Source organism: Athene cunicularia (genome assembly GCF_003259725.1).
Source record: "Athene cunicularia isolate RWA chromosome 4 unlocalized genomic scaffold, athCun1 chr4_part1, whole genome shotgun sequence".
Lineage (NCBI taxonomy): Eukaryota > Metazoa > Chordata > Aves > Strigiformes > Strigidae > Athene > Athene cunicularia.
This window is the reverse complement of record NW_020799098.1, coordinates 31912909-31937582: the sequence shown is the minus strand read 5'-3', so window position 1 is coordinate 31937582 and position 24674 is coordinate 31912909. Positions and strand designations below refer to the sequence as shown.

The 24674-nt window shown below is 37.2% G+C and overlaps 1 protein-coding gene across 1 annotated transcript in view; it reads right to left on the bottom strand.

The window, feature by feature from the left end:
• Positions 1 to 8960: 8960 nt before the first annotated feature.
• The window catches only part of MICU3 (mitochondrial calcium uptake family member 3), a 42711-nt gene continuing 26997 nt past the window's right edge, over positions 8961 to 24674 (bottom strand). The window contains exons 11-14 of the mRNA XM_026846634.1: positions 19889 to 19997; positions 18773 to 18930; positions 15765 to 15839; positions 8961 to 10607 (exon numbers count right to left, since the gene is read on the bottom strand). Coding sequence (XP_026702435.1) covers positions 15771 to 15839; positions 18773 to 18930; positions 19889 to 19997 — 336 coding nt within the window. The 3' untranslated portion in view covers positions 8961 to 10607; positions 15765 to 15770. The remainder of the gene's footprint in view (positions 10608 to 15764; positions 15840 to 18772; positions 18931 to 19888; positions 19998 to 24674) is intronic.

Here is a 24674-nt window from a genome sequence, read left to right as displayed (position 1 = left end):
TGCTCCCTCCGGCCTTGCCGCCTCCGAAACAGGGGTGCTGGTACTTAACCGCCCTGGGGGATACTTCAGAGCGCTTGGTTAAGAAAAGTGCCGCCTCCCTTGCAAGCACAGTTTCATGGAGCGAGCAGGAGTTGGGGCGGCCGCCGCGCAGGGTTCGGCCAAGGGGAGGTGGTGGGTGCGGGGCCGTGCTGACTCGCCCTCTCCCGAACAGGCTTTAAGGTATGGCCATCGCGATGAAGCGTTTGTGAAGTGTCAGAGTAAACCCAGGCTGCGTTGCGGTACGTTGCGCGCCCGAATCATTGCTGAACTATCGTTCCAGAATTAGAAATGCCGAGCACAGCCCGTAGTATTTCTGCAATCTGCTAGAGTCTCTCAGAGCATCGGCGGCGCGGTGGGTAGGAAAGAGCTTGTTGATTAAAATGTGTTTGGACTTGGAAGAAAGGCTTGTGTAATGTCACACACACAGGAGACTATGTGTGAAGCCAAGTAATCACACCCTGGAAGGCATATGGCTGCCATTGATTCAAAACAGGCTGCGAGAGAGGAAAACAAATAAGAGAAGATAAGACAAAAACAATAGTAGGTGTGCTGCCAGGTTCCAGACTATGAAACGGAGTTGTTAGCATGTTTACTGGAAAGACAGAGAAAGAAGTTCCACCATATGGTGGCTGTGGTGTTTTTATGTAATGCAAAGTCATGCACCCCTCATTATTGTCAGAATAGGCTGAGGAATTTCAGTTAGCTGCTGAGAACTGGGTGAATGAGCAATACAGAATGATGTATTGAGAGGAGTATTACATATCCCATGGCAGTAAATTCTTTACCTATTCAAGAAAAAGACTCATACATCATTGTGAATGGCTCAGCAAAACCATCTGCAAAATATACAGTCATCACAGAAAAGAAATTAACAAAATATGATGCCATCGAGAGATTGGAATATAATAACATTCTGCATGATGAGGAATTATCTATTATATATAAAACAGGTAGTGATATAGTGAATGGTATGGAAAAACAAGATTTGCTATTCCGCACCATATCTCACAAAACAAGAGGAAAGGTACCAAAACCAATGTGACATAGACAATAAAGCCATTTTATTTTACCTGTGGTTAATTATGCAAATCATCACTGAGGCCAGCATCTTAATAGAACATTTAAAGGATTTGACTTAAGTATGTTTAATGAAAACATCTATGGTTATTCAAAACAGATTTCAGAAGTATAAGGAACCAAATTACTCCGCTTGAAGGCATACCCCATGCTTTACTGGCAAAAGTTAAAAGAAAGGAAGACAATGTAATTCATTTGATGGAAATACCTGACAGTGACTTCTCCCTGATACAAAGGATAACACATCTAATGTGTTGCATGTTTCCAGGGACATGTTGCTCTACCGTGAGAAATTAGCAGCTGGAAACTGTATGCATAAGGATGAATTAGCTTTTGCATCGTACTTGGGGGCTATGAAAAGCTTTCTCCTATAAACCATTTTGAAATCCTGCATGTGATACAGGGCTTATTAACAACAACACATGCCAGGGAAACATGGTAAACAGTAGATAAGACTTTTTAAGATAGTAATTCATTCCTTGAAATAATAGTTATTATACAAAATTATCTATATAGAGAGGTGGCAGTTTGCCAGGGATGTGGGAATAAGAAGATGATGTGTTACAAAGACCTCAAATTACATCATACAATTTCTGGTCAAAGGCTTTTTATTACTCCTTCATGGAAATGGGTTTCTGTAGTCCAGCTTTCTAACTTTTCCATGGCCAGTGCCAACCTCCTCAGATTGCACAAAAATCAGAATTTTGTTATTTAGTATGCTAATAATTATATCGATAATTATTATTACAGCATACTCTTTATTAGAGCTCCAATATCATGGTCATTCTGGTTCAAAACTAGCTTGTCTAATGAAATAAACAGGCAAACCTTGCTTTAATTTATCTGGGACAAAAAAGTCTGCCTTGACTGATACTCCAGTTACCTTGGAGCGTCCTTTGGTCAGGAAGCTGTAAATCCCTTGCATTTGCCCTTGTGCTCAAGGCTTCTCCCCATGGATGTGGGCCGTCTTACTCCCATCCACGCCCACTGTTCCTTTCTGTTCCCTCCACCACTCTCACCACACTCCATATGGGTCATGAGAGGCCTTTTCTTCTGTGCCTTTCCTCCTCCTCCTCCCTCTGTGGTATGACCCGCAGAAATTTTAGGTAGCAGAACAACTCAAGAGCGAGCATATTCAAGGGAGAACTGCATTATGGCAAAAGTAAATCCTGAGATTATCTAAACTGTTAGGTATTCATGGACAGATTTCCCAAATGACTGTACTCAGGCAGCCACTCTCTGCAGAGGGAGGCTACTTGGGGCAGTTTATTGATGCTTGTATGAAATGTTCATGGGAAAAAGAGGAAGCAGAGGTAATTTACTGATTTTTCTTCCTGTCAAACTTGGTTTGAAGGCAGCTTGGGTTGGAGGAATGCTCCTAAGTGTTTGGCAAATCAAAACAATATGTTCTTGTCATAGGTGGTACCACTCAGGTTTTCCCCTCTGGCAAGGTAAATGTAAGGTGTTGCTAGTGGATTTTTTTAAGAAGTGTCTCATCTGGAATACATTTCTAAAATTACCATGTCTGACTATTCTCTGTATCAGGTTGTGTGACCTAGGTAGTGTGAAAGGATGCCTTCCACAGCTCTGGGGCTGGGCATCCTCCTGCCCAGATGCTGCAGACTAGCCTGGGGACCTGGCATCTGTGTCCCAGACCAGTGGACGTGGTTGCTGCTCTCCTGCTCAGCCAGTGGCAACTTCAACAGCACCTCACCTATGTATAGGACTCACAGAAGTACCAACAGCCAGGTTCCCTTCTCCTCTTCAGCTGTCAGGGCTGAGGTTCAACAGAGAAAGCATCCCCACACACACTCTATGCTGCACACGTGCAGTTGCAGATCCCCAAGTACAGGCATGGTCTCCCTGGCTGTCTGACACCCCTGCCCAGATCCCAGGCCCTCTTACCTGCTCCATGGTCCCTGACTTGCCAGCTGGTCCAGCTTGGTGCTCACTGCATTCTGACAAGCTCATCTTGCTGAAACAAGCATCCTACCGCTCCACATACCCGTACCAATCCATCTGGCTGACCAGGGCTGTTCCCTGTTGTTGTCTCTGTGAGCGTTGTTCAGTCAGGTTTGTGCCTCTGTATGCTTGGCTTCTCCCCTTCTCCTTGTCATCCCACTTGACCAGGTCCTGCGTCAAGAGGACAGCAACAAAGCAGGCGCTCTCTCCTTCTTCCACGTGTGCTGACAGGTGGATTCCATCTGGGTTCAGATACAGAAGTGGAGAGTGCAAACGGTGCCTCTTTCCAAAGGGAGTAATCTTGGTACCCCAGCATCCAGGCTTAATTAAAAACTACTCCTGTGCGAGTCTAGGAGGCTCTGATTAGTTGAACCAACTTTTACCTAAAGAATGACATTGTGGTTCTAATTGCTGACATTAAAGTTCTTTGATACTTATAGTCAGATCATGCTGCATATTTAAGATGCTCACTGTACATGGATAGCTGTTAAGAGTATTTTGGTGCATTTAAGAAAGAAGAAACTGTTCTAGGAATTCTGATCTTAGTAAGTTGCCCATCTAGAGCAAACAACAGTAGAATTTGTACACATCTAATGAAGTTACACAGATGCCTTGAATGTATTTTATTAAGACGTGATAAACAGTTCCTGATAATCTGTAAAGTAATGGTGGCAAAATAGAAGGAAATCTCAAGCAGGGGAGGATATTTAATAGATGGCAGAGAAAAATTATCTGTTATTGATAGTCTAGTCTCTTTAGAACTCAGTTTTGTACTAGTTTGAAGGGTCATAAAATTTCAAAACAAGAATAAAACAGTAAAATGAGCCACAAAGAAACATGGTTATGCAAATTAACAGTGTTGTTAATGTATATGTGATCTGAATATGACAGTACTGCAGTAAGAGAGCATTTGTCAAGGAGTTACTTTAGGTTTAGGCGCCTGTGGATTTAATATCCAAGGCTGGTCATAGATGTTCACATTTACAGGCCATTCATAGGTTATGGTGAGTAGCTGGAAATACCATATGTGTATTTAGCTCAAGGCATTTCAGTTATTAAATTATACTGAACTCTTAAGACTACCATTACAACAACTGAGTGTGGAAAAACAAGATTTTGTGTTATTAGATCATTTTAAGATGTCACAGATTTACCGTGCTACAAGTTTGAAAATGATAAAGCATGATTCATTTTATAATCTCATAATAATTTTCTGATGATTTTAAGCACAGCATTTCTTTCATTATTTGGTCAGTTAAAAGAATCCAAAACTAAACGTATGCAGAATACAGTGAATGATAAATAAGCACACAAGCAAAATGCTCTGAATTTAAGCAGTATTTTTCAGAGAATCTGACTGGGAATTTACAGTTTACAAACTCTGAACATCATCTCCTCTATGTAAACAATCTGGTATGGTGGAGTACTTTCTCTCTCACCACATGTCCCACATATTCAGTGGAGCAGCAAGAGGAGGAGGGACAGTAAGACAGGAGTATAAATACTTGCCTTCACACAAGTGTAATACATGGACCAGCAGCTAGAAGCAGGAATACAGGTAGACAGTCATACGGGTACATGGCACTAGGCAGGCAAACCAGTGGCTCTGCAGGGATGCTCTCGGACCTTTATGACAGTGCTCTGCCACTTGCTTCTCTCCAGAATGCTTGGGTGTTGGACCACACTTGCTACACATAGAAAAAGAAATTTCTGCGATGTCTCTGGTGTAAGAAAATGTATGTTGCATCCCATCTGGAATCATGTACCATCTATGTATAGTTCATGGCTCCCAGATACATGAAAACAAGCAGTTTACTAGCCTCTCCAGTCTCAGTCTAGCTGTCAGATATATTGTAATTGGAGGGCTGTACCAGATGTATTCATCCTCTTGCTCTCCCTTCATTCTAGCTAGCTACTTTATTATTTGCAACTGTTTGGATACCCAAACCTAATTGTTGTCATATGATTTTTAAATTCTTTTCTTTACTTTTCCACAATGTGGAAATTTGCCTGGTTCTCCACAGGAGAGGCTCATTTAGCTCCTTTTCAAGTAATGAAATCCTTCCTGGAATTTCTTGATTGCTACCCCAGATTAATAAAATACTCTATTTGTAAGAGCCTGCTTTCAGGGAAGTTGTTTAAAGTTGTATTTGGGTTCATTATCCACCCACTCTTCTGTCACCTTCAGCAGTAATTTTTTTTATTGCATTGTTTTTTTCCAGGCATACTCATCTTGGAGTTTTCACTCCCCTGCTGCTTCCCCTTTTGCCCCTTAAGGTGGGAAAAACTTCAACCAGTTCTATTGTACATGTCTCCACTGAGGCAAAAATCACAACCCGTGGAGTGGGAAGGCCCTGGAGATCTGTATGTAAGAAACCTTATCTCATCTAGTGACATCCCCTGCTTTGCGTGCTGTTCCAGTGGTTTCTGCCCTTTGGAGTAGAAGTTTTGTGGCTTAATAGTTGACTCCAAGAGTAGGCATCTAAATGTAAACCCAACAGTCTGACAGCCTCTTTTTTGTTTTAGATCAGGCAATTTAAACCCACTTTTGCTCAGCTAATGCCCTGAAATGCCTTGACAGTGCTGAGTCATTCAGTGCCTTGGTCACACATCCCGGTTTGATCATTGTCCAGAGATGGGATACCTTCCCATGTTCATGCTTTCTGTTCCTGGGGATCCTGAGAATATGCCTCTGCACAAAATGCAGTGACAGCCACAATTTCTTTCTTTCCACTTCCTATGGAAGTGTTTTAATTGCCAGTATGTTGGCTAGTTTTGGCAATTTGTCCATTGTCTTTATAAAGTGATACAGAAAAGGATGCGAGAATCACGAGACCGGAGAAGGTAAATGCTTCAGCAGCCTCGCAGGTCATCTGCCCAAAACAGGGACTTCTGGATTCCAGTCCCTGCTCCTTGTACGGGGTTTTGTCAAGCAATTTCCAAGTGCAGGGACATATTCTTTTTACAAGCTATGTTATCTCTCGCAAGAAGCATAATTTGATAGCAACTACCACAGCAGCTCATGTCTCTCTGAATCCAGACTGCCATTATCCTGCTCTTCATCTCTGCTCCAGGCAGTGTATTTCCACCCCCTCTGATACGCTGTCCCCAGCACTTTTCTAACAGGGAGCCATTTTCATTGAATCTCATCTGTGCATACATGTGTGGTTTTTTTGACTGTGTTAATTTCTAACAGAGCCATCTCACCATCACTCACATGCTACTGGCCATGAAAGCAAGCCCAGGAGAACGCACAGCTCCCAGGAACAGCATCTTACGATGTCCCTATACTAAGTACTGTCTGTTAACTAGTTTGGCTAGTTTCCCAGTTTAAAACAGTTTGTGATGTTTCTGGATCTTGTGCAATTCTCTGCATGCATTTTTTGGAGAGCCTAGGTGACTAACTTCAGACTCAGTATTTCACTGCAGAGATTTAATACCTGAAAGTTTATTTTTACAGCACTACAACTCTTTTGAATCTAGGTTGTAGCTTCTGAATCAGGGTTAGAGAGAGTTAAAAGTTAACTGTTTCAAACCAGAACTTGCAACCTCAGGCAAATTACCTAAAACCACTTAGTAAAAAACCATGGCGTATAGGTATGGCTGCTTAAAAAGGAGAAGGATTATGAATTTATTGTCAGGAGAAAACTGTAAACAGTTATGCAATGGATAGCTTTGAAACAGAAACTGGAAAAGTTCCTGCACAATTATATTACTTGAGTTTATTTTTAAATTAAGGTAGACATATAAATAGGTAACTCAGCATTGTGTACTTTTAAAATATACATATATATTTAGGTATTTTATATTAAGATTTTCAAGTGGGTAGCAATATTTTTATGGAACTCTACTAACTAATAACAATGTTCCTCTGTGGGAGGAATTTGTAAGTGAAAGTAGTGGTGAAAATTGACATTACCCATTCAGGATTAAACACACCCCCATGTATTTAATTGTGTGTGTAAGAAAAAGAACATAATATATCCAAGGGCACCATCTGCTGACAGGTTCAGGGTGCCAAATGCTTTCATGGATTTTGAGATATGGAAAAATACCGTACATTCAGACCTCACATATATTAGAAAATACTCAGTTTTGGTTTGATTTTAAGGAGAGTTCAGACTTGGTATTGCTAATTAGTTTTGTTTGAGATTCATTTTTTGAGTAACGAGCTTTTGGTCTGATTCTTTTCCTTCTGCAAGCATTAGTCTGGAGTTCTTTTGCTTGAAAGTGCCCTCAGTGGGACAAGACAGCAAAAGACATCATTATGTAAAGAATATGTGCAATGTTGAATTAAAGCAAAGTAGCAAAGTGAAAAATTAAAATTCCTTTATAATTTTTTTTCTCATTTTGTTTCAAAGCACCTTTATACTGATATTTAGGTGGAAAAGGAAAATCAGTAACTACAGAAAATCAGGCAGTACAACCAACAATATGCTGCAAGTCACTGTTAAATAGTATTTCTTTTTTTTTCAGGCTGGTAACTTTATGACATAAAATAATTTTTATTGACTTACTGTCAAAATGGGCAAGGAGGGAAACTGCCAGTGTGACTTTAAACGTCAGAGGATTAGCAGGGAGCAGCCTGCAGTACGGGATATTCTGCTGGCAGCTAGGAATTCATCAGAGCTCAGACAGAAGTTAGCATCATAAAGCTACCCAAAGCTGCAGATTTAACAGTTACCATTTTATCACAATTTACAGCTGGTCTGGGCATCAGTTGGCAGTTCCCTAAGCATCCACTGTGTATTTTCTTACATTATTAGAGTTTTCTTAACTTACAGAAGAGAACAAGAGCTGGTTTTACAAAAAGCCTTCATGTAGGCAACTATCACATAATTTAGTTGCAGTGTACACGCCTTCTCTGCTGCCAAGAATTTGGCAGATTTTGAGCAAGGTTTTATTGAGCACTGATTACTGTCTATCCAAGGGGTGCCTCTATAGCAGATGGCATGTCCCACTACCCTGCCTTGTTTTCATCTGTCTGTCCTTACACTTCCAGCTTCTTATAGAGAATTCTGTGGCAGAAAGGCAAAGCTATCTAATGAAATGACCAAAAGAAGGAAAAGTCTTACTTTTTTGTGATGGTGAGCTGCTCTAGTTCAAGGCACTTGTACATTCATGCTACACAAAAAAAAAAAAAAATTCTGACAAAAGAATTTGAATGATATACACTGCAAAGAAAATTAATTTCAAGTGCATTTATTTTGAAATAAACAAGAATATTATATGCATATATTCATATTTATATTAAATAACTTATTATTAAACATGAGAAAAAATACTCTTAAAAACTAATCTGACACTTTCACATTCTATTTTATATTAAGTGACTATAGTTAGGAAATATATAGAAATACGATAAAATTGTCTCAAGCCAGCCATAAAAGCAAAGTGCACAATTGGCCTAGGGCTGTGGAGGAGCAAAACGATGCTGCTGCTGCTTTCTCCAAGGGGAGGATCACTGTGAGTGAGCAGTGGTGGATGAAGAAGGAGGACGGGAACCCCCTTCAATAACTCCCTATACTTTCTTCCCATTTTTTGTCCTTCATCACTGAAGTAGCATATCGGGTTTTGCATATACTGACAAGCAGCAGTGAGACATACCATGTACCAAGATGATACATTTAATACAATTAATTCCCTAAATGATCACACAGGGATTGCAGATTATCCAGGTTCTATTGTGTCTTTATCCCAGTTTATTTGATATTTCCTGTTGTTGGTAGTTTAAGGACGCCAAGGTGGAAATTTGGTAAGTATTTATCCTGAAATATTGAATAAAGTAGCATTTTTTAAAAGCTTTCTAAACTGTTTTTTTTCTCAGATAAAAGCCACAGTTAGCACTTTTTTTCCTAAGATTCCCAGTGGAAATTAAAAAAAAAAAATTCCATTTTGTTTTGATTTTTTAGCATAAAGTAAACATTTCTAAACTTAAGGGTACTTACACAGATGCTATGCATCTTTTCTATTCACATGTGATACAAGATGGTATTTGAGCAACACGTTCACTAAATACAATTTTGAAAAGTTTGCTTATAGGTATTTGGAGTAATAAAATATTTAAAACCATTACTTTGATTGTATTTTAATTGTTAGACCACCAAATATTTGGCTTTCTGATAACAGTTTATTAACACAAGTTAATATTTCAAGGCACAGATTGTTCCTAATATTTAATGTCCAGTGAACCTTTTCAAGAAAGATGAAAGAAATACGTGTTTGTTTGGGTTTAATTCACACTGCCTAACAATCACCTTGAAAGGGAGTAAGGAAAAACGTTGCTGCTGAATTGAAAAAAAAAAAAAAAAGTTAAGAGAATATAAAACCCAAATGTAACAGTGTCCTTACTACTGTTTCAGTAACATCTAGAACCTACAGGGTATGAAAGGTCATGGTGGCTACTGATTGCCTGTAGTCTCCTTAACCTTTGTAAGGCCTAATTTACGTCTAATATTTGATGTGTAATATTAAAATAATATTACTTAGTGCGTGTTGCTCTGTACTGCTGCATGCATTCATGTTTTGTTTTTCATTTTTGACACAAACACAAGTTATCTATTTTTCAGACACTGCATTCCAGTGTAGCAAATGAGACAACTATAATTTCTATTCAGTGCCACATCTTATTTTATATAAAGTGCACTATTCACAAGAAACACATGAAGTTTTACTCTACCATAAATATACCAGTGAAGTTAAATGTATGGCAATAAAATTTATATTAAATATTACAAAGTGTGTGTTACTTAATGTAGATTTGAACATTTTGACTTCTTCAACATACTACTTGTAAGACATCTTAAAATTTGCACTATTTTTTAAAGGATAAATTAATAAACATAATAGTAAGACTTGGAAAATCTGAACATTATAGTCCATACAGTACCATTCCTAAGTAAATACCTATCATTCACATTATAACCATAATAGCTTTACTTTTTTAAAGTAACATCTTTGTTAGCTTCTAAGAGTTTAATTTTTACATTCAACTCATATGTAATTGTTATGCTACTTAATGTATTCTCATTATTAATTTAGCACAAACTTTTAATAGTGCTCTTCTGAGCACAGTCTAAGCTGATGCAGGCAGTTTCTCTTCATTGCCAAAACGTTTTCCTACCAGGTATAAAATTTATTTTTGTTTTAAGTGACAAACATATCTCAAAATAATAAAAAATAATATTCAAAATGTGTTCTTAAAAAAACCCCAACCTTCTGCCAATCAGATGATAGTTTGTTGTTTAAATAAGATAGCAGTTTTAAGAGATGATAACCACTACATTAAGTGGAAAAGAAGTTCTGTGTTTTCTACTGCAGCTGGAAGATTCACAACTCAGCTGGGTTAGTTTGTTCTTCATTAAGAATTCATAGGAATAAATAGTTCTAACCAGTGCAGGTATTCCTTCTTTCTTCCTTTATCTCAGCATGTCTCGTCTCCGAAATTGCTTCCATAGATCTCTGAGATGTTCACTGGTTACAGTCATCACACAAGAGTAATATTCCTTCCAACCATACTTTGGAGTCTCCTGTGAAAAATGAAAACCGTACAATTGGAAAAAGATATTGTTCAATAAATTTCTTAATATTATATTACATTTGACTCAGATTCATACAAACTAAATATATGTTTTAATATTAAAATCATGGAAGATCAAATAATTCTATGTCTCAGAACTACTTCTGTAATATGAAGTTTATAAATCCATACATAGGTTAAGTATTCAGAATGCATCTTCAACTCACAGCACACAGTTAGCTTTCAACAAATAGCTAATGTTTATTAAAAGCTGTAAGAAAGGATTTCCTCTTTATTCATGTACATCCTGCTCTCTGTCTCGGTTTGTTTCTGGCTTCTTCATGTTGACACTGTACTAAAAAATTCACCTCTAACACCAAATAAAAAGTATAGAAAACTGATGCTCATGAGACTGAGGCATTAGCAAAACCCAAATAAAATAGGCAGATGATATGAAAGCTTTTTTATACTAGATTACCTTAATCCTAAACTGTGCCATAGTTCACTGACATTAATAAGTGCCCACTGAATGGGGAGGAACATTGGCCAAAGGCTGGCCTGGGAGAATCACTAGACTGTACGCTGTCTGTAGTTATCACTGTATCTCATTATTTCTTCTGCTATTCCTGAGTCCACAAGCCTATGTTGACAGTAAGTACAGAAAGATAGAGAGGGGCTAAATATTACATCAACTGGGAAAAGAGGCGGGGCTAAATATTATATCAACTGGGGAAAGAGGCTAAGTAAGGAACAGAAATTGTAGATAGAAGCATTTACAAGTTATTTTAAATTGTAATTAATTTCAGAAATTAAGTCCTGTATCTGGAGGTAAATGGTTACAGTGTCAAGATGAGAGATTGTCTGATAGCTTGTTTTGGTTGAACTGAGTGAGGAAGTTAAAAAATACTGCGACATTGCAGTATATTAAAACTAACCATTAAAGAGCAAAGCCTACTTTCCATTTATTCTTATTAGTCATCTTGTATAATTAAAAAGCATAGAACATTATGCAGAAGTTGTAAATATTCAGAAAGCAATCTAATCCACAGCAGTATATAATCCAGACTTTAAATACTAGAAACAATACTTACATGAATGCATAATTTAGTTGAGATTTACAGTCAATCTTATGAAAAAAATGCATTACTTGCAAAATGCATTGCATTAACAAAAGCACATTCAGCTGATTAACCAGTGCTTTAAGATACGCATTTATTTTTTAATTTATGAAACAGGTTCAGAGAAATGTTCATGAAAATGAGTAAAAGAAACACTGAAGCACGTTAATCTTCTTATTTCTAATGTATGCACTGTTCTTATCTACTCTCAGTGTACCAAATTCATCGAACATTTTGTCCAGATACTCTGCAGTGCTTTCACATTTCACTCGTGCATTTCCCTTCCACTGTATGCAGGTGTTTTTAAGGTTCTAGTCAGGTTTAGGATCAAAGTTTGGGTTCTGTAACTTGCAGTTACTTTTGTAAGAGGAGTAAGGAAGGTGTGCCTATCACACACTTCTGACTTACCTCTTCTTTAAGGCAGATAATAACACACTTCTGACTTTATCTGCTTTAAATAAGAGGTAAGCAACAGTCTCAACTAGTAAGCAACAGCCTCTTTAGTTTTGGGGTTTTTTTGAAAGCTGTCTTTTACAATAGATGCGTTTGACTGCTGCATATTAGGAAAAGTATGGGAATTAAAGTTTTCAAAATACTAACTACATGAAAAACATTAATCTTACTTGACTGTAAATACTTCATTCAGAAACAGCAATTTATTGTTGAAACTTGTCTGGAAATAAGATTCTGAATCCATGCTTCAGCCTTTTGTGTCTTTCTCAAAAAGAAATTTCCTTCCTCAATCAGGTTGAGGTTTTAGCCGTTAACTATTATTTCCTAAAAAGCTTCAATCAGAAATTTAGAAACCCCATAAAATTCTGAACATCTAGGAAACAGTTCCTTTAATGAAAAATCTTAAGATTTTCAAGAAATTACTGAGACATACAACTTAATTTCTAGATTTACAATTGTGACATATAGTATTTCCTTTCAATACTTTAGAAGCAAAAAAAAATGGGAATTACAGCTTAAATATCTATTACAGTTACTGAGCACCAAACGGTTGAGCAAACAGTACCTTCAGATGGACCTGAATCCCTCCTGAAGTTGGCCTCTAGCATCCTTCTTCAGAAATTAACTCTGAAAACGTTTTGTTTGAAATTTCCTAGATAGCCCTTCATAAAGCATTCAAAGTGGAGCTTTCCTCCTGGCTGTTTGGCAGTTCCCTACTAACATGTTTTTTTCTGTTCTCCCTACAGTATATGCAAAGGTGTACTTGCTGATGCTGTCAGGCTGTGTGCCCTGCAGGGAGAGCAGTGCAGAAAGAAAAGCTCTACAAAACACTGCCAGCTGTTTAGACCACACAGAGGTTGTACAGTTGTTCCCCAAGGAGAGATTTTTATTATTTAAGGATATAACATTCTTTATGCTGTTAAGTAAATTACATTAGTACAATTCAGAGATATGTAATTTACAACACAATGTGCTGTTTATCCCTTTTCCGGGTGCAGGTTCAAAGTATGGTATTATCTATGGTAGGTACACCAAGTATCTCAATCTCTTTCATCAGAGTTCTACATTTACCACAGAAAGTATATGAAAGCCCAGAAAATGATCTGTACATTTATATTTGGAACAAAGTAAGATTAAGAGTTATTGTATTGCACCTAACTTTGGGATGTAACTACAGCAGATTTTCATATTTCACATATATTTATGTGGGGGGTTTTTGTACATCAGGTGGAAATTTAATTACCCACTTGAAATTTCTCAATTTCAAATCTTCAATGATTCCATCTTTACTATCTTTTCAATTTAGAAGCTAAATAGAAAATAATTATTTTTAGAATTATGTAAATTCACTTTCACTCCACACTGTACAGCAAAGACAGAATTAGTTCTGTTCTCCTCCACAGTAACTAACTCCAAATCACTTCATGTGTTTTGGCTAAAGTTTCTATTTCCATTAACTGACATTTGCAACAAACTTTAATAAATATTTACAACAAATCTGAAGAAATAGTGTAAGTTAATTAAGTAACACTTTGCACAAAGGAACTCAGATAACAACTAATTATGTTACTGTAATTCATCATAAGAAACAAGGAGCCATTGCTCAAATGAAGGACAGTAGCTGACTAATATATCTGCAGGAAAGAGATTTTATATATTTTGAGATTTACACTGCATTTCTGAGTGCACGGGGAACAGATACCCAATACAGATCTCCACAGGCAAGCTTAGGTACTAGAAGCATTCTTGTTACAGCATCCAGGACCTCCAGGAGGGAAGAAGAACAGGGCAAATAACCAGCAACCTCTACACTGCATCAGTGAGGCTGCCTGGGGCCAGGTCAGTGCATTGAGAACTAACCTGGTTTCTCTGTCTGTCTCCCAGCATGTAGTGTAGACATACTATTATTAAACTTTTTATTTTTTCCTTGAGAATGACTTTGTAGAGAGTGAACAAAATCTCCCTTAAAATCTCTGCTGCATATTCTTCTCCCAGTATTCAGATCTCTGTCAAGGTGTCAATGTATGTAAACTCAGTTCTTTTGTCACAGTCTCTCTTTTAGTCACCGAGGCAATTTTATTAGGCTTGATGATTAGATATTGGATTCATTTGTGTCACTGCATTGTTTCACTTGGTCACATACTCTTCACTAAAATTATTAGAAAAGCATCATGACTATATAGCACTTCGCTGCTTTCCTGTAAGAGCTGTTCCATATCTTGAAAAGTTTACAGTTTAAACAATAATTGATAGGCAACTACAATGTAGTTTGTGGCAGAAATAATGGGGATAAAAACCCAAATGTACTCCTAAAAATGATTTTTAAAAAGACATGGGAAAAAAAGAAAGCAAGTTTTGAGAGTCAAAAGTTTCAGTGATGAAGTTACATAAAATTAATCTAAAGCCATGAATTTTCTCTTATGTGAGTGGTGAGTTGCATTACTAAAATTTGGTTTAACTATTTCATTAGTCATTTACACTTCCCAGTACACATTCCCACTTTGCAGAAATGAGATTTAAACCAGAAGCTCAGAACACTCAGTGGCATACAAGTGCTCATAGAGGCATATGATAGGAAAGGGGATGATTCAGATGCCAATATGCTGATGTACAGAGGCATCTGAAGATGGTTATTTGACAAGAAATCTCAATATTGTGCCTCTAAATTAAAAACAGTAGAGAAATGTCAGTCAAACCCTCCTGGGCACAGGAGCACTCACACCAGACCACTGGGTACTAGGCCCTGTTTGTCATGGTGTACATCTCTTTGTTCCTCCCCACTGCAAAAATAATACATTCAGGATCTACATTAGTCATTAACAGTCTTCATGGCAACTACAGCAAAGTCTATAAATATAAACAGGAAAAAAGTGCTGGCATCAAAACCTTAAATTGCAAAGGAGCAAACTCTTGCTTTATGTAAGACAGAAATGTCTACTAAAACATTTCTGTTGTGTCCACCATGTGACAGTTTCACAATATGGCTTCAGAATATACACATCAGTTTTTACACTGAAACCCACAGTACAATCTAATTGTAAGAATGAATATTAATATGGCAGATACACACAAACAGGCATGGTGGTCATGTGTGGGCACAGTGCTTATTTTTGAAAATTGCTGGCATAGCATTAATAGTGCCAAAACCCACATTATTGTTTTCAAAAAGCTTAACTATAAATCAGAGTAGAATCAACTTACTAACAGTCTCTCAGAAAGAAAAATCCGTCTTTACAGTCTTCATTGGTAAATACTTATTAGCTATAGGTATCTGAAAAATTACTGGAAAGTGGTCACAGGACAGACAGAAAACAACAACAGAAACTATGAAGGAATACTTTTCCCTGTTCCAAACATAGTACAAAATTGCAGCTGGCTTACAAAACAGCAACAGCGTGAGTCAGTCATTGCCAACTCAAAAATAAAATTTTATTGCTTCAGTTTAAAACACGACGTGACACTTTGAGCGAATACATTGCTTACAGCCAGATAACCTATGCCTGAGTTTTGGAACAGGAAACACAGCAGTGACAGTTTAACATTCAGCCATTCCTGCAAGCATGCCAGCACACTCAGACTGGGCGGCTAACACATACCGTCATTTATCTGCTATAGAGTTCCTTCCTCACGCAGGATTTGAAAGTAGTATACCTCTGTATAGGTTTGTAGCCCTGTGGAGCAGAAGATGGAGAAGTGCACAGATGCAGACAACATGTGAAGGCAGCCAGAGGTAAGCATAAGACAACGGTATCATGAAAATACAAAAAAATGGCTTTAAGTGACAAATAGTTAGAAGATACAATATAGATTGTGTTAGGTAAAATTTTTATCGTTTAGTCATTAAGTTCCAAATCTTTCAGTTTAAAAATGGAATTTATAAAGGAAAGGGAATCTTCTTATATATTTTTAAATTTAAAAGAGGAAATAACTATTTTAAACCAAACAGCAAGCAAAAATAAAGCTTTTCGTGTCTGCACATTTTAATGAGTTTATGGCGGCAATACTTTGACCGACCACTTGATGGCAGCTTAAGATACTAGTTTGTTTCAAACTACTAAAACCAAGAAAGGTCTCAGATTACAATATTGTATTCCAGAAACAGAGAAATTTCATTTGATAAACTCTTTGAGACATTTACTTTTCAAAAAACTGTATTTAAAATACATGTTAAAATGAGTATTTATGATGTTCCTATAAGAGGTAGTACCCGATCTTCCTCAAGTTTATCGCTAAGCTTTTAAATAGGACAAAGCTGGTAGGTACTAACTGACCTTTCAGAACTCTAGTTTATTGTACTTGTGTAACTCTCTGATATTAAACGTTTTAGTCAGACTGTATAACTACAAAATACCCTTTTCTAAAAATACATGGTCCTAGTACTAAGCTCTATGAAACCCTCAAGATTTTTCTGAGCAAACATTTTAGTAAAACAACTTTTGAAAAAGTTGAATTACTAAGTATAAGATGTTAATTGTAAAATCATACTTCAAATCATAGGCCTACTTTAAACTGTTGTTTTGAGATTTTTTTAGAGTGATAATCAGAAACCCCACTGATTTGGGCAGACATTAATTGTAATATACTTAACATTAAAATCAGGCATTTACACTTTATAAACAGGTTCAAATTTCTCATGGCAAAAATTTCCACGTTGCTACAAAATACTGCATAAGCATAAGCTATAATGTTCTTTTATCTGGAACTTACCAAATCTTAGTATCAATTCAAAACACAGTTACTAACAAAGAAAAGGTTAGTTTGGATTTAGCACAAGACAACAATTAAGCCCTTCACTGTAGGAGCAAGAGGGTAAACTTTTATTTGTTCTGGCCTCACTATATACTGTGTAGCTTTTAATGTACCAACAACAGGAAGCAATTAATGACACCTTTCACCAATCTGTTCTGGGCAAATTGTTCTTATGTGTTTTCTTTTCATTCTAAACCAAGATTGGGGTGGGTGGGAGGTGTTTATTAAACTGAAAAGGCACATTTTTGCAGAGCTTTTACTACTGCCCACTCTTGGAAAAAACCAGGTTTGTGTGACACTTAGAAAAATTTACTGGCAATTTTAATTCCTAAATTTGGTACTGTAATTGTCTCGGAATACTACTGATTAGTAAAGAGTAATCTAACAAGTCTGTATGTAGGCATGTCTGAATATTACTGAATTAAAGGACCAAATCATGATCATCTCCTGTGCAGTCCCAGAGAAATCTCTTATCTAATTAAAATTATTAAACATTCACGAAAGACAGGGCTATTCTTCTGAACACCTTTGGCTATTCCTTATAGTTCTTTTACAGTCCACTGAAGATTTTACAGTGGTCTAGGCAAAAGAAACAGATGCATAACACTGAATAGTGCTGGATGATACAGATTCTTAAGGATTATATGTGATTTCTGTCATGCATTTTGTGAAATAGAAACATGTAATGCATTTACAAGAATTACTTAGTAAGCAGACTGTTTTCTGGTTAAATTAACATAGACTGCACACTTACAATTAGTAAACAGTAGAAACATATAGCTGAACATCTTGAAACAGTTATGAAACAATCATCATTTCCACACCATAATAAAAGGAATTGAGGACCAACAAGGAAATAAGTTTGTTACAAATGCAGTGGTTGTTATCTACATTTTATGTTCAATCATAATATTACAAAATTATGTAATGGACTCAACACCACTTCACAAAATTCTAAAATTATATTTAGGAAGCTAACTAAAAATGACTAAAATAACATTACAGAAAAACATACTGAAATGTGAATTTAGGACTCATAATACAATTTAAGATTTATGTCTAAGGGATTAGGTTGTCAGTAAGAACACCATTTTACATTTAGTAAAAAAAAGTTAACACCTGCCATATGAAGAAAAAAAATGTGACTTTCATTGATCATACTGTAAAAAAAATTTCTGCTACTATAAAATTCCCCTTTTACCACACAGAACCTGAAGAGGGCAGCACCTAAAAGGCAAAGCCTGATTTACAAGCTTGTTCCCTATGAAAATTTTCTGGAAGTAATTTCCTGCCCTCTAGCTTCTTATAATTTAATATATTAGATACAGGGTTAAATTATTAAAAGTAACTTTGATGTAGAATATAGCATTTTTCAGCACCAGTTCACTAATTCTTTATTTGAAAATGAAAACTATTTTCTGCTGCAACTTTCCAACAGTCATTATCAACACTTGGTATTTTAAATGTTTTAGAAGGGCTAGTGGTTGACCTTTTAACTAAACTGCCCGAGTCTGAGACAGACAAATGCTCTTTTCCTTGCAAACAACCCAGACATAATTTCTAGCCTTATTAAAATTCTTAATGCCCATATCAATCTCACAATACAGAAGAAATGACAGAATACAGAGGATTTCTCATCTCCAATTTGGTTTGTGTGCTATAAAGGTACATTATGTCTTCTATGTATTGCTTTCTGATAATAAAATCAAGAATTTAAGAAGGAATTTATCTGACAGACTGCTTCAGGATTTCTATTAAAACAGATGCACTGTTGGTTTGCAACCTAGAGGTGCTAAAGTAAGTAGTGGTAAGTAGTAAAGTCAACTAAGATAACAATAAAAATTAGAATCCTTACCCTAAACCCCCGATTAAGTCTGTCTTTCATTATGCCGATAAATTCTTTATAACTCAACTGGTCATCTCTGTCAACATCAAAAATCTTGAACACTGTGTTCACCAAATGTGGTGAAAGCTTCACACCTGTGGCTACATACACAGCACGTTTGAATTCGTCTGCATAAAAAGAACATCAGAAGAAAAAAAACCCCCACACATTAATCCTACTTTGTGAACAACAAATTATGAAATACAAATAAACTTTAAAGTGAGTTTTCATATCTAAACACTCAAAAAATAAGAAAATGTGAAAATTAGGATTGAATTTCACAGTTCTAAGCCAGGTAGTTCTCAACTGATAGATACTGCTTAACTGGTATCAATTATTTTACAAAAAAGATACGTCTATATACAATACTGTGTGTAATAACACAACTAGGAAATCGTATTATAATTAAACCTATGTTACTTATATACTAATGGCATCTACTTAATTGGCACAAAACAGAACCTAAGAAATAGAGCACAGAGGAAACAGTATACTCCTTTAGTAAGACCACACAAGGTAGGACTATGTTGGTGTTACTGTGTCAGACCCATAAAGATGCTACTTGAGGAGAGTACACAAGTCTGACCAGTTCGCATATTCTTGTACCTTGCACTCCCCAAGCATCTCAACTGTTGTATTAAGGATTTTAGTCAGTACGTAACTGCCTAGTTCTTTCAGCACCCATTTACTGATTTGTTCAAAAATCTGTCTAATCGCTCTTTGGCCCTTCAGATACTGTTTCCTTCTACAACCTCATAGAAGGCCAGATTCCAGACACACGCTGTGTAAAGAAATGCTTTTGTTGGCTTTAAACTGATCTCTCATTGGTGTCATCAAGTGCCTCTTAACTCCTGTATTTTAGGATTTGGTGACCAGCTATTCTTCATTCAGCTTATCCACCACTTATATGACACTATAAAGCTTTATCATATCTCATGATATGACCCAGCTTCCTCCTCTCAAAGCTGGAGTCCTAGCCTTTTACCTGAGACATTAAAACTACAAACCAGGAATTACAGAACATTTCTGTATCTTCATCAACAGTTCTGTATATTTATCAACAGATTTTTATAAAAATATACTTACCTTGACCTATGGAACGACTTGCAAAATTATACATTTGCATTGCAATTGTAAAATCTTCCAGATTGTTCAAGAATTGGAAAAATGATCTGAACTCATCAAACGTGATACCCTAAAAAACAGAACAATGTGCACTATAAGAATTATCAGTAGTGATGACAACTGAATAAATAAACCTTGCAGTTACATATGTCCATTTCATTTAAGAATAGATACTAAACCCACTGAAAAAAAAAAAAAAAAAATTTGTACTGAAAGTCAGTAAATAACCGGAGTCTCCTGAGAAATGAAAGATGTCTTTCATCTTTGCCACTGCAATGGAAAGCAGTTCTCACCAAAAAGCAGTCATCAAAAATATAGTTCTATTGCTTAAGACAATCTTTAAGAATTCCAGGATTATTACAATACAGTAGTTAATAGTGAGAATAAGAGTCTAGGTTTATATGACTATTGGAATATGGTTACTACTGAAAACCTGCAAACTACTGTTCACAGAATCATCTAGGTTGGAAAAGACCTTGAAGATCATCCAGTCCAACCATTAACCTAACACTGACAGTTCCCAACTACACCATATCCCTCAGTGCTATGTCAACCCGACTCTTGAACACCTCCAGGGATGGGGTCTCCACCACCTCCCTGGGCAGCCCATTCCAATGCCTAACAACCCGTTCTGTAAAGAAATGCTTCCTAATATCCAGTCTAAACCTTCCCTGGTGCAACTTGAGGCCATTCCCTCTCGTCCTGTTGCTTGTTCCTTGGTTAAAGAGGCTCATCCCCAGGTCTCTGCACCCTCCTTTCAGGCAGCTGTAGAGGGCGATGAGGTCTCCCCTCAGCCTCCTCTTCTCCAGACTAAACACCCCCAGTTCCCTCAGCCGCTCCCCGTACGACCTGTGCTCCAGACCCTGCACCAGCTTCGTTGCTCTTCTCTGGACACGCTCGAGTCATTCAATGTCCTTTTTGTAGTGAGGGGCCCAAAACTGAACCCAGGAATCGAGGTGCGGCCTCACCAGTGCCGAGTACAGGGGTCAGATCCCTTCCCTGTCCCTGCTGGCCACGCTATTGCTGACACAAGCCAGGATGCCATTGGCCTTCTTGGCCCCCTGGGCACACTGCTGGCTCCTGTTCAGCCGGCTGTCAATCAGCACCCCCAGGTCCCTCTCTGACTGGCAGCTCTCCAGCCACTCCTCCCCAAGCCTGTAGTGCTGCTGGGGGTTGTTGTGGCCCAAGGGCAGCCCCTGGCATTTGGCCTCACTGAAACTCACACTATTATATGTATGTGAGTGTGCGTGGTCACAGAAACAGACTGAATGAATTCATAAATCCATCTTACTATCTAATTTAAGCTCTGTACTTGAAGTTTTTACATATCCAGTTTGGACACCTGAGTCTTTTCAGCTGATACTCCAGGTATCAAGTACTGCACGGTTTGTCTAGCTTTTTAAAAAAATCTTTTGCGTTTTGACCAGACCAGAATATTTTCTCTGAGAGTGCTGGTTTTAAAAGAGCTTATTTTCTTTCCTTTCCTAATGATATTTGTTCTGGTTTTCTCTCATCTTAGCTACGAAACCTGATAAACTATCTCTAAATCAATTTTGAGAAAAACAGAGACTTTGAATTATGCCAGGACCATTGCCTATTTCTCATCTTCCAGCCATTCTGGACATGGGATGGCATTCATCGTCAAACCTTGATCTCTGTGGCCTCCTTTAACTATCATTCCTGGCTATTCTTCTGTCTGCTTTTATCCTTTCATCCATTTAACTACTTCTGTCTGAAAGACGATAGAAAGACAAGAGAAAGACCTGTAAGCCCTTCTGTTCAAACTAAAATCTTGACCTATGTCTCTCCTCAAAGATATAAACAGTCATTATGGTATGGTGGCACACAGAAAATAAAAAGTAGGTTCGCTGCAGAGGAGAAAATGGCAGAGATTAGGTATAAATCCATGTGAGGCAGCAAGTGCTGTGGTAAATCTGGGCAGCAACATAGTATTGTTAGAATAAAAGACTTTAGTAGGTCTCCAACCACTTGAGATGTAAACTACTGCTTAAGTGATCCTACCTAAGCCCTAGCTAAGATTTATAAACTGCTTGATTGGAGAGCTTGACCTATCTCTTTCACAAATTGCTTTTCTCAACAAGCATATTTGTTCTCTGTTTCATCCTCTGCAACTGGGAGGAAACTCTCAGACACAAGCAAAACCACCTCCTTATCCTCCTTTAAATTTTTATCTTAAAATTTTAATTTACTAATACTAACCAATACTGTCTTCTTGTTTCATTGCATTTGACATCTGATAGTTACATTCAAGTTCTGTTTTTTGTACTCTGTTCAGACTGAAAACTAGAATAGTTTTGTCACGTATTTGTGAAATACTTAGATTGGTGAAACTTCAGACCCCAACTAGATAGGGCCCTCAGGTACTAGGGCAAAATCGCAGTAACAGAAAATGACCATCCAGTTCTTGAGGTGACATTTTTTGGTTAACGATGATTTTTAAAAATCCTTAATTTGCACCAATTTGTCTGTAAAGATTCTGAATGTGGGAGATACCGTAAGAGGTCAGGCTACTGCAAAAATCCTGTCTCTTTCCATTTAACTAGAGAGCAGATAATCAGTCTAGATGGAAAGCAGCCCTTGGATAGGTAAGTCTGAGAATCACCAGTCTACAAACAAATCTTTTTTTGCAGCTTCTGTGTTTCCAGTAGTGATGAAAACTGCTGCCATAAGTTGACAGTGGAGATGAAGCAGGGAGATAAAGAAGCCACACCTACAGTCCATAGCTAAACTGTACATACTCCACAACATTTTAGCTATGAGAAAAATATCTGGCTTCATTTAAGAGTTCTACAATTTCTGCTGAAAACACACGTAATCATACGTGCTTACTTTCTCACAAGGAAAAACAGCAATGCACACAAAAGAGGGAAAAGGACAGGCAAAATTACACTCAAAGAGAGTTGGGCATACAGCATTCTACTGTCTCTTCTCTCTTAGAACTATATTTTGTTCAACTGGTAACTGTAATAACATTTCATATTTGCCATATGTTTTGCATTCTGACACAGGAAGTTATCTACATGTAGATATCCTAGAAGTTTCCTACTGGAAGCTTACTTTCTATGTAAAGGGAAACTAACGTTTTTATTTATTTATATGTATTATATTTTACTACAGCAAAGAAAACTGTTACATTAATGCACCAATGCTGTTAAAAATGCACACATTTTCTTAAGGAGCTGATATATGCAGTAATTCCAGATGCCAGCTTAAATGAATCACTGCTTGGCATCTAGTTAGTAAAAGGAGGAAAATATCCTGTGACCAGGCAGCATGCCAGCTGAACATTTTAACGACTACAGTATGCCAAATGATCACCATGTTGCTTTAGAGGCTTCTCTATACAGTGCCATGAAAGATTAACATTGCTAACTGTGAGAGTAGCTGCCTATTACTTTACAGGCTATAGACTATTTTTTCTTCTAAATTGAATTCTCTGGTTTATATTAGTATTGCAGCATATCACTGTAATTAAATAGAAGGTACATTTATAATTTTAGAATTACAATGCTATTACAAGTGGCAATAAGGGGCAAAGTCCCATTCTCAAAAGCCTGTGGCCAGCACAAGAGATGTCACAGGGATTTAACTTTTCCACTGTACGGACAGCACGCTTACCAAGACAGTGATACAGAGCTACGGAAAATGGCAACGTCTTGTTTTACTTAATAGAGGTATAGCATAGAGATACGTGGCACTGGTCAAGTGCCAGGATATTCCCAAAACACAGCATAAACAAACCACTGTATAACTGAGTGACAGCTCTCAACATGGAAGTTTTCCTTAGTCCCACCAGAGATCAAGAAGAAAGACTTGCTATCTGAACAGTGGTACTGGAAGATTTAAAGATGAACTTCAAAGAATACTTCCTCGTGTTTAAAAGAAAGTGTAAAGCTGCACTGACCTTTTAGAGTAGTTAGTACAGAGCGCCTCAATGGCTAGACCAGGAACTCAGAAAGGGTTGATGAGCAGGATTACCACTTCTTACGCCTAATCTGGTGCTAAAGAGACAGCCCTGCTTTCCCCTTCCACCCCCAAGCTGTATTTATCTCTCAGTGGACCTAATTGCTGTACAACCACAGAAGAATCAGATAATCCAGATATCTGAACAGAAAACTTTTGATTTTTGGGGTGTGTTTCTATCAAGTCAGCTGACTGATCTTACTCTGTAGATTGAAATTACAATGTCATTTCTTAAATTAAAAAAACCCACAAAACTGTTCAACTGATTTATTACTTTTCTTCACAAGCTCTGCTGTCAATGCTATTAAGATATACAGCTATTGGAAGAGTTAGATTTCCAGGACAGATTAATCTGATCTCCTTCTGTGAACAGAAGGAGCATATCCAAAACATCCCTTATTTGAAGGGCTACTTGTAATGTTATCCTATCGATTACCATTGATGCATAGTTACTACTACATTTGTCTCAGATACACTTCTGACAACACATTCGTTGAACAAATAAAAGGACTATCCACCTTTACTGTTTTTCTTTTCTATCTCTTCAGCCATTAATAAGAACGACATACCCCTCAATAACTATACACAAGTAATCCATCATTAAGACTATAAAACGACTAGACAAAGGGTGTCAATGTTATTTCTGAAGAGGTGCTATTCCAGTGGCAGTGCAAAAGAGAAGTAAGAAAAAAAGGTTTTTTCATGCCTTATTGCTAGAAAATTGCTCTTTTTCACATCTTTTGTTTTTTGCTGTTTAAACTGA